Source organism: Anarhichas minor, unplaced genomic scaffold, assembly GCF_050575085.1.
Source record: "Anarhichas minor isolate MPS153535 unplaced genomic scaffold, ASM5057508v1 ptg000027l, whole genome shotgun sequence".
Classification (NCBI taxonomy): Eukaryota; Metazoa; Chordata; class Actinopteri; order Perciformes; family Anarhichadidae; genus Anarhichas; species Anarhichas minor.
Window position 1 is genome coordinate 7,365,577 of NW_027466473.1, and position 16,314 is coordinate 7,381,890.

The 16,314-nt window shown below is 43.3% G+C and overlaps 1 protein-coding gene across 4 annotated transcripts in view; it reads right to left on the minus strand.

Annotated features, from left to right (window-relative positions):
- The window catches only part of specc1 (sperm antigen with calponin homology and coiled-coil domains 1), a 67,737-nt gene that overhangs the window by 17,992 nt on the left and 33,431 nt on the right, over positions 1–16,314 (minus strand). For 2 of the 4 annotated variants that reach the window (XM_076101532.1, XM_076101533.1), the window contains 8 exons: positions 11,547–13,075; positions 9,249–9,456; positions 8,605–8,678; positions 7,569–7,744; positions 3,460–3,623; positions 2,832–2,932; positions 2,641–2,716; positions 1,366–1,501 (listed from right to left, as the gene is read on the minus strand). In XM_076101532.1, the coding sequence (XP_075957647.1) occupies positions 1,366–1,501; positions 2,641–2,716; positions 2,832–2,932; positions 3,460–3,623; positions 7,569–7,744; positions 8,605–8,678; positions 9,249–9,456; positions 11,547–13,075 (2,464 nt within the window). Of the gene's footprint in view, positions 1–1,365; positions 1,502–2,640; positions 2,717–2,831; positions 2,933–3,459; positions 3,624–4,059; positions 5,716–7,568; positions 7,745–8,604; positions 8,679–9,248; positions 9,457–11,546; positions 13,076–16,314 lie in introns of those variants that run through there. The other 2 variants (XR_012956267.1, XM_076101534.1) reach the window with 2 other exon arrangements.

The following is a 16,314-nucleotide window of genomic DNA, read 5'->3' on the forward strand; positions in this document are numbered from 1 at the left end:
GTGTATTTGTGTTCGAGTCTAGAGGAGCTCAAGATTACTTTGGAGTGAAGCCAACTACACACAGCTCAGTGTTCAGTTTGGCTTTAAGTGTGAGATGTAAAGCTTTAGCACGGGCTTGTTTCGTTTTCTCACTTAATTCCATCTACATGTGCTCATGCTTACATATTTATATACAGTATACTCATTGCATTATCATAGGATACAGAACTTACAAAGTGATACAACAGATTGGTCAAACGACTATTGGAGGTTTCAGGGTCTGCTCCCTGGGGGTCTGTGCTGGACCTGAGGCCATGGGAAGACCACGAGACACGGTCGTCGCTCTGAGCACGGTAAACATTTCACAACTCGCAGCAGCTCAGCTGTTAAATTCATTATTTCTCTGTTTAAGGCACCGCAAGGCCAGAAGCAGCAAGGCCCTGTCCGAACCAATTTTACAGGGGCCAGAGAGTGCGTGTATACGTTCATCAGCAGTGATAGATTAGCTATATCATGACATCAGCCTGGAACCATAACAAACACGGAAATGTCAGCTGCTGATCTGCTGTTTGAGAGATAAGGCCTGCAATACAGCGACACGCATTTACATTAATAAAGCACAAAGATGTTAATATGTGAGGGCATTTAGACAGCTTGATTGATAGATAGATAGATAGATGAAGAAGAGTTGCAGATGGACAGAGAGTAACACTGACAGGAGTGTTTATTAATGTCAACAAGTTGAGGGTATCGTCTTGTGTGATGATCAAGTTTTTGACTGCTTCTCACTCCTGCTTGTCTCAGCGTGACAACATGTAAATGTAAACTCAAACACGAGCTAAAATCCAATTGGCTGCAGTGGTAGTTGAGCACGGGTCGAACTGAATGGAGTGCTACAATTGGTCGCTTTTGTGTGTACACAGAGAGGAGCGGTCTGTACGGGAACATGCCTGGAATGTCAGAGGTCAGAAGATGGAATATTTTTGTCTCTCTTCCCTTTCTGATAAGCCGGACTCCATTTTCTGTGGTAAAGCCATCTGTGTGCAACTGTGGGCAATACAAGCTGTACATCTCCATAGTCTCTCAACTGGGACTTGAATATTTAAAATTGCATTGTAGTACAATATGTTGTTACTTAAAAAGCCAACAATGTTGCAAAGTAATAGTTACATTACCACCAAAACCTGTTCAAGGAATGAAGGGGGGGACTTCTGTTTCACTAAAATGCACAGAGAGCACAAACCTGGTTTCTGTCTGATTTCCTGCGTATTTCAACCAACAATCATGTTGCATGTAGAGAAGTAAAATATATAAACCGATGTTTATCTCACTAGTTCCAATGAAACCTGCACGGCGAATCGGACAAAATCACTTGGGTGAGCCCACCTCAGTTTGCTGTTGCCTCGGTTGTAGCTGAAGGATGCTGTGCGGCTGCCGAAGGAGGCGGGGGGTTTGATCACAGACTCCAGAGAAGGGCTCTTCCTCATCAGGCTGTTAGGTTTCAGGTCTTCCCCGCACCCCTCTGCGGTAGTCAGAAACAGAGGGAACATAATATATTTTATAATACATTACATATTCGTAAAGTAGGACTGCAACAAAAGTATGGGTGAGTATAAACATTCAAGAGCAGGTTTTGAGAAGAGAAATGGAACAACTGGAAATGGAAAGCTAATTCATACATGTTACTGTAGGACTGATTCTAAAAGGTCAGAGATTTGTCAAGTCTACTAAAGAATGTCACAGTATGGTCCAGGGGCACTAAGTAGGAATACCCCGTCACCTTCAGCTTTCAGCCTATTCTTCAAAATAAAAAAATGCCCGAGGAACTCTGTCTTGCCTGAACAAGTCTCGACTGTAGCCACTGTCGGCACAAAGACACACCGAGTGAAGCGACGAGGCAGGCAGTGAAATAAGATCAGGGAAGTGATGCAAACTTTCTTACTGAAATAGTGCCCTACACACAATAACACTTCCTATAATGCCCATGCACATGTTTTCACTTTACTTAAAGCACCCACTGACCACATAGAGTAACTTATAATCACAGCATTTTCAAAAAGATTATAATGTATTACAACCACGGGAATCATAATACACTATGATCCTCGTAACAAACTAGTCAGTTTATGAAGTATTTTGAGACTTGACCTTAGAGGTCAAGAGATAATGTGTTATGAATATTGTTATCAAGCATTATGAATATTTGAGTGTAACTATAATTATGTAATGCTATAAGAAGATTATAACGCATTATAAGTATGTTTGTAATGCATTATAGATATGGGTGTGCACACGTTACTGTATGTTTCCAGAGCTGGAACATTTGTTGACTGTAGATGCAGGCATTTTAAGAGCTCAGTCACCACCTTTACAGTATTTGCTTTCAGAGAATAAAATCATAAAACTACCCACAAAAACAACGGAAGGCGGATGATGGCGTATCTTTATTTCTCTCATGATTTAACTGTCTGTGTAAACATTTCAGCCCGACTCATTTCTAAAGGAACTGACTCATAGTAGCACTTTGGCTGGCTGGCCATTGACTTTAAAGCAGTGTGCGTGCGAGGCCCTGAATTGGTAATCTAATCATGAATGAAATATGGATAAACATGTAAATTAAACACCATGACTTCCAGCTAAAACCACACTTGTGTTACATACCATGATGATGAGAGAATTCTCCATGGTGGATTCTTTTTTCTAATGTCTTTGATAGTGGCTTTATGTACGTGTGTCTCTAAAAGAATATAAAACAGAACAGAGATCTCATCACATCAGAGTGTGAAACAGTGAATCACTTGTAGGAAGTTACTTTCTTTACATGTGAACGGGAAACATATCTTGGTGTGTACCTGGACGGGGGAGACGGCAGCAGCAGGAGCAGTGCGTACAGGGATCCCACTCAGCGGGGTTCTTGGAGAGGAAGGCATTTGAACCGTGTGGCCTGGTCCATCTGAAAGACCAGATAACATACTTAAGTGATGACTCAAGTTTAGTATAGCTTGAGATAAAAACAAAAGAATGCAAAAAGAAGCAAGGAGAAAAGTGTAATATTTAACATTAGGAGCAAAATAACATCCAAATGTTTGGCCTCAAACACTCTTTCCATACTGAAATCTGTTTATAGTATCCACAACACACAGTCGACATTCATTTTGTTGGTCAGATTCTTAGCCTTGTTTACTTATTATTTATTATTTGAGTATATGCAGTGTCCACTTTATTAGCCTAATGCAATCCAATACAACTCTTCTACCTTTATGAGGCCTATAATGCTCAGTTTTTGTTGACACTGTCCTATATGTCAGCCCGAGCCACACAGACTCCAAAACAATGAACTACACATGGCTTCGTAGAGAAATGACAGAAATCCACACTGGAGATCTCACCAGCTGTTCTCCTCTACAGTTACACTGCTGTTTTGGGATTCCCTGCGTGTGTGTGTGTGTGTGTGTGTGTGTCAAAGTGCTCGGTGCTCACTCTGTCCAACAGTATCAAAGGACTTAATGAGGGATTTGACAGTAGCTTCGGGCTCTGAGTCTGCATCTCCACTGGCGTCGGAGGGTGTGGTCGGGATCACGGAGATGCCGCACCAGTGACGGTTGATATCGGAGTCGGACATCCTCACCTCGTCACCTTGGGACCTAACAGACAAAATGAACAGGGTTGCTGCGTAGAGACATACAATACATACACCTGTGGAGAGGAGGATCTAAAAGAGACAGCGTGCGTCTTTGTAAACTGGAGATGAGACTCAAAACCCCTTACTTCACGAGATTATCTGCCGATTAGTACGAATGAACGTTCTACAATGAGATGTTTACTCAGTGTATTGACAAGATCATGTGAACAAAGTTTGAACTGAAGAACCGTCAATAACCAATGATCAACTGCAGATTTAAACTTGGAACGCAAAATCGAGGCACTTTGTATCTATTGGCCCCCGTTGGACATTGGACTCCAGGCTGCAGCGTGAGGGGATTTGGACTATCTTTATCAGTGAGGAATTTGTTTCTTAAACATTGCACTAAACTCACCTCCAAAGAGTGTCGGCTGAAAGAGACACAACCACAGTTGGACTGGAGTAATGTCATTTATTCATTCGCCTAATGAGCAACAGTCGAGCAGATGTATACGGTACACTTTTATGTATTCCTTCACAGACATAGAACCAGTCTTTCTTTGCACAATAAATTAACAACACAGTCACTGTATTGTTTAGTAAATGGCTTTACCAGAGACAGAAAATGATCTATTACACAATTACCATCTTGTTTTTTTTCTCGATGGTATTTTTGAGCATATCCAAATGTTAACATTTTGAGCACCGGTACCTTATCATCTGGTAGAACAGTATGGCTTTTAATAACATTTGCACAAATTGATCTTCTCTAAATGGAACCTGAGATCCTGCAATCTGCCTTTACACTACAACACAGGATAGAGTGTATGGGTTTGGCTCAAAGGTGAAATATATCAACCATGTGATAAGTGATGCATCTTTTAAAGTGAGCAGCATCACACTACGAGGATCAAAACGATGCTGAAGAAATCTCTCAATATGTTTAACATAGTGATTCAACATCGATCAACAAGTAGCAAAGCCTTGAGTGTCCTTTTGAGGTTCAGTTAAAAAGTCTACGTGTTTCATTCTACGTTAACTTGTTAGTAATGTTGCTGAAAAGAGGAAGAGTAAAAAATGAGTTCAACTCATCTGTAGCACAGTATTCTTGTTGGTTGTGTCAAAGTGGACCTTTAACCTTTTGGTATGTGTGAGGAGAGTGAAACTTGACTCTGAGGTTATGGCTGTTTGTGTTTGTGGCAGTTCTTAAAATCTAATTTTGGCAGTATTCTGGATCTGCCAACATGGCTGACATTAGACTCATCCTGGTTATTCTATCTTTAAAAAAAAAAAAGGAACATAGCAATCATCAAAAATGCACATACAAACAGTAACAGAGCAAATGACACCAGTATGTCCACATTGAGGACACCGGTATGGAAATTGTGTGTTCCATAGTGCCATCTATTGGCTAATTAATGATACTGCATTCAGTTTCATTTCAGGAGCAGAGACCAAACTTCTATCTTAAAACTACAGTGAAGTTGTGTTTTTTTTTTTTTTCCAACAGATCGTAAATGTCACGTTTTAAAGTAAGCAGACAGACGTCAAAGTGAAAGTAATTTGACGGATAGAGAAATAGTATAAAAACCATGAGCCAACTGTTTAATATCAACTGGACTCAATTCTGCTGCATTGCTCTTGCCTTGAAATGTCGATTCTCTTGATGTTACGTTCTTAAGTCTGACTGTGTTCCGGGGCTTCATGTAACAGATTATTACCCTCTCCTGTACTATCTCGACTTTCTAAAAAAGGCACAAATCAGCTTTGCACAGTATGAAAACGAGTCTTCCGTTTCGTTAACAAGGGTCAAGGAATTTACAAAACAAAGAATACATTCATTGAGAACGAAAAAATACAGAATTATAATTGAAAAGGTTCCATAAGACATGTAAAGAAATTGAAGCCAGACTTGGTATCACGAGACTCTTTGTGTACTGCGTCTACACTGGTCACTGTGGCGTTCAATGAGACTGGTTCACCACATTACATTTTGAATGACACAGAAAGCAAATAAGTGCAACAACAATAACACTGTCTTCACGCGGTGGAGGGCACTTCTCTAGTGCCCTTCTACTGCCGTCTTGGTATCAAAAGTGGCTCCGGTGCTTATTCTGAAAAGACAAGAAGAAGGAAGATAAACTACTTTATACTGTATTTAAACATGACTGTATATATGCAATGTACATGTGCAGCAAATCTGGAGATCTTACATTTCTTCTGAACATTGCTATTATGAAAAGCAGACCTCTGGGCACTTTTGGACTTTTTTAAAAACTCCGTTCCATGCATACATCATAGAATCAATAAGGTCACTCGTAATGTACAGTCCTACTAACTCACTCGGTGAGGAAGACGCTATGCAAATGTATCTGAGCACTTGAGCATGAGTTTAATCCAGTCATGCCGTGCAGCCCATCCTGCTATCTCACCAAAAACATAGGAGAGTTATTCATTCAAAGAACAGCAGGTGGCACCAGATACATCTACTTGAACGGCAGGTTTAAAGAACGAGGCGAAGCAAACCAGAAAGCTAAGATAGTCCTGAAGGTGCAATCGGCCAGCATACAGAAAGACGGACAGAGTCAGACGGGGCTGTAGCAGCGACATGAAGCCAAACACAGATAGGAAGGTCAGTGAGCAGCAGCAGCACACAGAGGAGGGGGGATGCAGGCTGGCTGACAGAAAGGGCTGACAAGGAACTCACCTGGACTTTACATAGGGAGGCTTGTCAGAGGGGCATCTTTGACAGGGTCATCACAGGGAGCTGCTGGAGGTGGGGAGCGGACGCAGCGTAACGGCTAATCTCGGGGAAAGTTCGCTGTTTTAGCCATGGTCCCAAACTAGTAAAGTCATATACTAAATTCACAAGGACTGCATGACATTTGAACAAGTCATATTTGGTTTTAAACCAAATATTTCTTATACACTAAAACTGCTCTCATGAGGTTTGTGAGGTGTATATAGTACGACTGAATAGGTTTCAAGTAGAATCATTTAGAGATGGTTTGCTTGCTTTAAGCACTATACCAAACAAACAAACAGAGAGCTCTACAGTAGCAAATCTAAACAGACTTTGCCACAGGAAGTATTTGAGCTGGCATGATAATGAAAGGGGACAACACTGTCATGAACACCATGGCATTTGCACGCTCAAAAACACTTATATATATATATATATATATATATATATATACAGTATACCCACACACAAACCAATGCAACGCTCTCTGTGAGTACATCAATCACATAACTGCATGGCCACAGTGCGACAACACTACATCAAATCTTAAATAGCATGATACATCGGCGTGAAATATTGACAGAGTTGCACTGGCTCCTGTGTTGAATTGTGAAAGACTTCAAAGCAGCATCTATGCGTATAGTAGCACTTCTCTGCCTTCTCGTGTAATAATAATAATTTCCACTAATAAATATTCTGTAGTTTTTGTAAGTGTGAGGTTTGAATGTTACTATATAGGGCAATGCTCAGTGTGGAAGAGGGAGACAGAGAGGGCAGCAGCTTAAAGGAGTAGAATACACAGAGGGAAATACCGCAGGAGACTGCTAATTTACCAACAGAGTCTGCCAAATCCCAGAAACCTAAACTCTGAAACCCCCGAGGATTTAATCTTGTGAAATACCAAGACATGAACTCAATAATGGCTACACACTGAATACATCCAGGTGAACATTTGATCCTGCTTTGACAACAAATAAGAATTTTGGAAACCTCTTAAGCAAGAGATTCTTTAGAGTTAAAATTATAATATATTGCTGTTTGTATCACATGTTTAAAACAGTGGAGGGGGATATGGCAAGACTCTGGCAGGTATCTCATGTCCACATTGTGTTCAGAGAGAAAGGAACTGCAGCCCGATGCTAAACAGGGGAGCCGGGAGGTGGGCGATTGGTGGAGTGGGAGGAACTTTAAAAAAAAGAAGGAGGAGTATGGTGGAGTTGGTACCTGACACCCTGCAGGACTTCAAGGTCTGTAGAAAGCTTTGCACTGCGACCCTGTTCCTCCTGCAGCTGCCTCCTGAGTGTACGCAGCTCCTGCTGAGCCTCCACCTTGATGTCGTTTGCCACCACCACTGCCGTCTGGAGGTCCGCCTGGAACCGACGCCACTCGTCTTTTTCCTCCTGGAGACACAAACATATGGATACGCAGTGTACAATACAGGAAGATGCAAGTATCGACACATGCAAATTAGTACAGACGGAGGAACTGTTTGTGGACCCTTTGGATTGAGTTGGACGTCAGCATCGAGTGCTCCTAAAATAAAGTCTAACGGCTGATAAATTAACTCTGATAAACAAGTAAAACACAAACAATGTAATTTCTCGGGTACTTACTGAAGACACTGACATTTATAGTTTAGGCTGGAAAACCTATATGAACTTTTAGAATAAAGACTGTCAGTGACTGTTTCAGCAGCGTCTACTCTTTGTAACATAGACGGGTGAAAGTGAAAAAAGAACACACAGACCAAAGTTCAGAAATCTCAGAAAAAGAACAGGAGAGATCCATCACCATGAAATAAAAGACATGTAGGCCGATATTCAACATTTAGAGGCAAAAATCAGTACCTTGTAGTTTTGTTTTTAGTTAAGATTTCAAGCTATATGTTTTTTCATTCTCAAGTAAGACTTGTGTGTCCATCATCAGGCAGATACATGAGAGAAAGGAGAGGACTGTAACGATTATAAAGGAGGTGACAGTGAAACCCAGGAAAGTGGTGTCTGGTGCCCTTCATAATGTTTATTTTAAAGAAAAACAAACAGAAAACAAAGGTGATGTTCATGAAAAATACATCGCTGCCTGTCTGAACAGCCCACCTGGATGCTACTGGAATAATACTCGGTGGACAGACTCCTCCAAGGGCAAACATTTTGGCAAAAAGACAAGAACAAACTGAGCACTAGAACATCATCCAGGCCTTCAAAGTGGTACAATACTCCACCTAAAGGTATCTTTTGAGTATCACTCACAGCTTCCTTACCTTAATCCGTCTACTCAAGACTTTCAGCTGTCGGTCTGCTTCAGCTTTCTGCTCCTCCAGCTTTTTGACGAGATCTGCAATGATAAATGATTCAAGGTGTTTGAGAAGCGCAGGTGTAACGTACTGTAGAATCACGGTGATCAAACACAGCATTCACAAACAATCAGCCGAGCTTCAGCAAAAAACGCTCCTATTAAAGTAATAGTTACATCTGGACAGTATCAGATCTCTCTAGAAATGATTCTCATCACTGTAATAATATTAATTTATATATATATTCAGACCTATATCATCTGCTAGAATTCAATATTTGCCAACTGCACCACTAGCGAGTCAGAGACAGCTGTGTTACAGTATGCCCTCCTTTTGTGCCGATTCTTACCCAGTTGCCCGTTAGTACGGTTAGTTATAAGGCACATGGCCGAAATTAATGCAATCTAATACAACAGCCCTGGAATAAACCCTACCTCCATGAAGGTTATGATATTCAGGTTTTGTTGGAACTGTTTAAAGAGGTATCATCTCAACTATGGTCATTTGTGAGGCGTTTCTCATATTTTGTCCACCTAATTTGCACAAATGAGGACAAGCTCAAAATTGGAAACCACTGCAGGTTAAAACACTCCACAGAGAGAAGGACTTACTCTCCATGTCCAGGACGGCTTGGTTGGTGTGGCAGTTGACAGCCCTCTGCTGCTCCACCTGGTCCTCCAACTCAAAGATGGTCTCCTTCAGTTCCTTCACCTGGTTCTCGGCATGGATCCCGACCTCCTCCAGCGAAGTCATCCGGCTACCGAGATCCTGCTCCCTCATCTCGGCCCGCTCCTGAACCTGCTGGCATTTGGCCTCCACCTGTGTACGTGTGTGTGCATTTGTGAGATTATGATGGGTTCAGTCCAGAAATGGATTCAAAGAAAGAGGCAGTGTTTCATGTGGAAGCAATTACTGTCACTGTGCTAATTAGATGGAAGCACTTAAGTCACATTTGGCTCAATAAAGGATAATTTATGATATCTCCCAGACATCCTTGTGATGCAGTGATTCCATTTCCATATCTTGATGCTGCTTTTTTACATCTTTCAAATGATTAGATAAAAGATGCTGTATCAGGACTTTTGGGTGGCTGGATGAAAAAGACAAGCAGTATGTGTGAGGGAACCACTGAACAAAATGTAATTAAAGCAGGCTTTAATATGTCATGGTATAGTCCTGTTTTATATGGAAGCCCTGTGATCCATTATCTAAGTCTGATCTAAACGGTTTTCTCTCCCGTTAGTTCTGATCCTGGCAAAACGTAGATCTGACTTAGAAAATGGATCACAGGACTTTTTATTTCTCACTTGCATCTCAAAGCTTCCTTGATCTGATGAAAACAAATTTTTAAAGATCAAGCAGTACAAAGTAAAAGGTACAAGTAACCATAAAGAGTCTAATTAGCCCTCATGCATTGCATCCTTCCCAGTGCGACTAGTGCACATTAGTACACATTGCATGGTTAGCGCAGCTTCCACATCTGTCACTTTATTTAAGCAGTTTTTCCAAATATGATAAAAGTCGCATAGAAATAAGGGTAAATGTAAACATTGGACTGGGTTGTGAATGGTAATAAATGGTTACAGCAGTCATGCTGGAGTCCACACGGTGCTGTTTACACATGAGCTTAACTATGTCTGACAATGACCGTTTGGCCACAGTAATATACCAACAAGCAAGGGGACAGTGACTCACGGAAACAAGGGTTCAGTCTGGATGAGATCTGACTGCATCAATGTGTTCATTGCTTCAACTCTTGAATTACATACAAGCTGAAGTCAGTGTACCACGATGATTGCTCTCATCCAGAAAGCAGATCTCTGAGCATAGTGTACTAAAATAAGTAATAGATGTAGTTATGCAGGACCCTCTCCCTCACACCACGTGGCTCTGATAGATTAGGGTGTCCGTGAGTGAAGTCATGGAGCGGCCTCACCCTCACACCCATGTGGCAGAGAACAGCAGCGTGACTCAAGAGGGTCACACATTGGTGGACCACCCTACTGTTGGCACGGCAGTCGCAGTCCAACAATGACGACACCCCTAAGGCGATGGTGACACGCCCAAATTTGGAATCAACAACCCCCGACATGACCCCGAACTTACACAGCCTCAGCCGTTCTGGTGTCTATGGTGAATCATATGAAAACTATTTGAGCGAACATGAGTTCATGTGCTGTGGTGGTGAAGTGATGAAAAGGACCTAATACCAGCTGCAAAGCCTGTTAAATGGTCGTGTTTGAATCATTGTGGAAAATGTGTGTCCTCGTGTTCATATTCAAAAAGTGGCGACTGCGCCAAAAATGATAAAAAAATGTTATGGTCGCCCATTTGACTTTCATTTTCTTTTTAACCATTAGCAAGTACTAGTCGCATTCTGGTCTCTTCCAAATCTATTCCTGAAAATAACTGCTTTGCAAGAACAGAATCTGTTTCTAAACGAGTGAACTGCTGCTTCGCTTTTTCAAATGTTACAGTAAATATGGAGAGATTGTTCTTTTGGGAATTCCTGGACGTTTTGTCAAACACAAGAAAACGAATGAGCTTACTAGCGTAACAAAACGTTTTGTGAACAGTGAGTCACATACAGTATAATTCAAGGCCCGGTTTTTACACCCACCACTTAGTACAACACAAAGGAAGCAACCCAGTGGAAACAGTTTGAACTGTGAAGAGACATTCTCTAACCACCAGAGACTTGTCCAGTTTTAAATAGATTCATTTGAATCTTTGTCGACAACATTTGTCTCAAAAACAAACTGTTATATTCTGTTATATTCAGTGATAAATACAAATTTATTTTGTTACGTTCTGACTGAATTCTGTGAGTAATTCTCCACCGTTCAGTATTTCCTTTCTGGTGTATATACTGTATGTTATATAGTAATGTGACCTTGCATCCCTCCTACCTTGGACATTGTGGATTGCACATGCTCAGCCTCGGCCTGGGCCTGTAGCAGCTCCTGCCTCAGCTCTGTCAGCTCCACCTCCAGCCTGTCTCTCTCAGCGTGGGCTGTTTTCAGCAAGTCCTGCATCTCAGTGCTATCACTGGCACTCTGCATGGCCTTCAACTCACCAACTTTTTGCCTCTCAATGTCCACCTGCGCTTTCAGCCTACTGTTTTCCAGTCGGAGACTGTCTGCTGTCGCCCTCTGCTCCTCCGCGGCCTGTGCTGCCTGACCTCCGGCCTCTAGCTCCCTGTCCAGCTGGGACTGCAGCCTGTCCATCTCCTCTCTGAGGCAGCGCGCCTGGCCCTGGGCCTCCTGGTTCTCCCCCTCCAGAGCCCGTAGGCTGCCCGTCAGCTGCTGCTGGATGTCCACCAGCTTTTCCCGTTCGAAGCGCGAGCTCTCGACCAGCTCGGCATACCTTTGCTCCAGCTCGGCCAGCCGAGGCCCTTGGCTACCCAGCTCCTCCTCCCTCTGGGCATGAGCCTGGGCTTGCTCCTGAAGTCGGCCAGCGAGCGTCTCGTTCTTCTGGGCCAGCATCTCCAGGCGCTCCCTCTGCTGTTGAAGTGAGGTCTGCAGGAGGCGCTTCTCCTCGGCCAGACGCTCGTTCTCGGCCGTCAGCTCCTGCACCACTTGCTGCTGGTCGGCCAGCTCCTGCAGAGTTGCCTGCAGCTCCTCAGCCGTGCTGTGGTGGCTCTCCTCCATCTTGTGAATCTGTTCTGTGAGGCTCCGCACCGCCACGTCCTGCCCTCCTGCCCCACTGACACCGCTGCTCGCCGATTCTGAACGAGACGGGATCTTCTCAAACTCCGAGGAGTCGGGCGATGGGCAGTCCTTGGCGATGTCAGAACTGGAAGAGACAGAGGTTTTGAGAGTACTGGCAGCACAGGGGAGACTGTCCAGTTGCGGAGTTGCAGAGTTGGAGTCTGAGGACAGGCCATTCACCAAAGGCTTGGAATGGGTGCTAGAGTCTGTACTAGAGAGAGGAGAGGCATCCAAGCAAAGCAGCTTTTCCTTCAGTGCCTGGTTCTCCTCCCTAAGAGCTGCCAGCTCTCTCTGAAACTTCCCGTTCTTCTCCCGCAGCTCCCCAACCAGCACAAAGGCCTCCGCCACCTGTCCCTGCTCTTGATCTGCAGCAGGCTCTTCCCATGAGACAGAGTTGGGTGAGGAAGCAGTGGAGGCTTTACCTTTGCAACACTGCAACTCCATCCTGAGATTGCTGATCTCTAAGTCTTTGGCCTTGGCCTCAGCCAGCAGGTCTTTCACCTGGCACTCCAGAAGGCCCTTTTCCTGGACCTCTGCATCTCCACGGGACTTGGTTGAACTGCGTGTCGGCTTTGTCAGGGTGGAGAGGCTGGAAGTGCTGGCACTAGACACCATCCTCTTTGTGGTGGAGCTCCGAAGCTGGTCCCTCACAGAGATGCGGTCTCTTGCTATGGAAGAAGGAATCTCTCTAGGAGCTGGGATACCAGACTTCTTGGCTGCTTGTGCACCTGCAACACAGATCAAAACAGAGGTACATAGTGAGACAGTGTCCAAGTACCGATGAGATCAAATCAGTATTTGCCGTAGACCATCCACAAAGCAGTTGATGGAGCTGTCTGATTTAGAAATGTAAATATGAGAGAAAATGCCCAAATATGATACTGTCAATATATCCCTTTAAAGTTAAAATAATAACCATAACCTACATTCACCAATGAGCAGTAGAAAAGTGTAATCTCTGGTTAAATTAACAATATCTGCAAACTTTACAAAAATAATACAAGCATTGACAGGACGGTGGACACTTTTGAATGAGTTGAATGGACAGTGTGTCACATTGAGATTGTATTATTCAGCAGTTTTATGTCGCTGGTCACTGTGCCCTATTCACATATTGTTCTCCGCTTGGACAACAGAGCATCTGCCTGGCACTGTCTGTCTGTTGTCATTCATCGCTGCAGCAGAGCTCAACTGTGGCATTTCAAAAGGCATCAGCGTGCGTCGCTGGCGCGAGCCTTTTTCCAGGCCTCTCTCAGATATGAAGAGTATTTACTGATGTCCAGCGTGAGCAGGGTGCCGCCTGTTAACATTTTATTGTTTATTTTCCTGATCATCAGCAAACGGCGATGCAGACACAAGGGGGTCGCTTGTTTCAGAGGATGACAAAGGTCCCTGTGCACGTGGAGCGTTCAGGCACAAATCAGTTTAAGCAGCGCTCTGACAAAGACAGCCCTGTGCCTCTCACATGCATACATCATCATCATCATCATCAAGCCCATAGAGGCTAGACAGACAGCCTGTGTGCTGAGATAGACAACGCATCACCCTGAGCAGCACATGCACACATTTACAGCACGCACACACACACACACACACACACACACACACACACACACATACAAAATCCACAAACAAATGGCCTAGTTTGGGATGGAAATCCTATATCCCTGTGGGTTCTTTAAGCACTCTGCCAGTGATGGGCACTTTGCACTGACTACCCCCCTTATTGAATAAACTAGCAACTGTGGCCGGAGCTGCCAACACTGGCACAAATACTGGGGTACAAAGCCGTTTAACATTCCCAGAGTGTGCAGCTGTGGTTGAAAGAGTTAGGTGGGCTTGCTAATGATAATTGTTGAGTAAACAATCGAGGTTGAGATTTTAAAGAAAACCAGGGACTGTAAAACTGAAGAGTGGCAGAACAACACTCAGGTCTGTCGCTTCTGAATGTCAGTGAGATTAGGCACTTGGGTCAAAAGCCACTCCGTAAAATGAACTGCCGTCATGTAAGATTCACATTAACGAATGCAGCACTTCATCCCCATCAGTGAGATGAATTTGCTGCTGGACAGAGCTGCACCTGACAAAGATCCAGTGTTAACATTCAAAATCTACACTTTTCTGTGCACTTCACAGAGGATGAAGCCATGACTGACAGAATGAGGACAACACGCACTCCGAAATGATGTACCGTCACGTGGAAGATGTTAAAACTAGATCAGCACTGGGTGTTATAAATTACTATTTACCAGTAAGCACTACTGGAGGCAGAAAAACAATGACACACCTCACAGCTATTTCATGGCCACTTGTCATATTCTCATTGTAGATGGCAATAAAGAGAGAGACAATAGGTCCTTGTTGGAGAGAGAGCGGAGTCCGATGTGATTAAGATCCATTCCCATGAGGATGAGTGGGACTGTAGTCCAACCTTCCATTTGCTGTTCCTTCATATTCTGTTTTCCTCTTGCGCTCTCAGTGAATAAAACCCAGATGGAGCACATGAACTCACTCATCTTTAGATCGCCCACCTCTTTAACCATGACATCACCACAGCTGCTTAACGTGCACACAGAAATGACACCGGTCCAGATGCCAGGAGTCAGCACAGACAGAAGGATCCTGAAGAGGAAGAAACAGCTACTAGGATACAGCGTCAGATAGTTAGAGGATCTCTATTTTACTTGGACATAGTCCCAGAAATAAAGATCATAAAAAACATAAATTCCACTGTTGGCTATGAAAACATTATTTGACCGAAAAAACAATATTGTTTTCTAAAGCTGATATTGGCCACCGGCGCTGACAGTGTATCAGCGTGTCTCTAGTAGATAAAATATAGCACCGCAGTTAAACAACCTGCTTCCAAGACCAACACAGCGGCTGAAGAATGCTTATTATTTCAATTTTTTTCATCATCAAGTGCCCACATTGTCAGACAGAGCCAACAAAAGGCATGACTCTGACAAGACACCAGAAACAGACTCTTAAATGTATTTGACAACCATTTTGAACAATCTAAAATAAAGCTGATGTTGGATCGAAGATTGGAGAAAGAGAGACCGAGGGAAGCGTCTCCCTTACTCGGATGTCCCTGAAAGATGCAATTAACCTCCAACTGCTCTAGCTGAGCTGCTGAGTGGCATCATGTAAAGTATTAGAGTGACAATTACATCACCCGATTTCTTAATGGCGGCAGAAAAGGAGAGAGGGGTAAAGTTTCTAATGAAATGTCCACCCCATCATAAAGCTCACACACTGCATCACAGCAGTCAGTTGTAATTTAGTGAAATCTGTGCATGTGTGTGAGGGCACAATAACATTTCTTTATAGTCTTCTTCTAGGTGAGCAAATCTTTCTTTCACAAATAAGAACTAAAATATCAAAGACCACGGTGGTTAAGAGTTAGCTTTGTCTTAATTTAGTGCCGTCTTTGATGTAGGCCGGCTCAGGTCCAGGACCATTCATAGCTACCTCTGAGAAGCACTAAATCTGTGAAAAGGAGTGGAGTGGGCAGTTAGCTGGCTCATGGAGGAGCTTTTCTTCCCCTAGCGAGAAATAAATCCTTCGAGCAGTCTGAGGAGTCCAGCTCCAAAGTGCAAATACTATCAAACACCAGTTTTGGAGAAAGAGAAGAAAGTCATTCCCAGTGAGAGAAAACATTGTCACAGATGAGTCTTTTTACATTTAATATCTCAGGAACAGTTACTCCCTCTAAAAGACTAAAGAAAAGTCATTGCTCACATTCAAGGAGAACCTTCAATTATTCCAGATTACGAATCTTTCATGACCAGTGACAGTCTCCAGAGAGTAGCTGTTAGAACAGGCTGTCACTAGCATTACCGCCTTGCGGTTGTATGTTTTCGCCAACCAGCCATGTTGCAGTTTACATCCATGTCTGTCCAAAATGACATCACTTCATCAATTTAACCAATTAGACATTTGTGTGAAATTGTCACAATTAGAA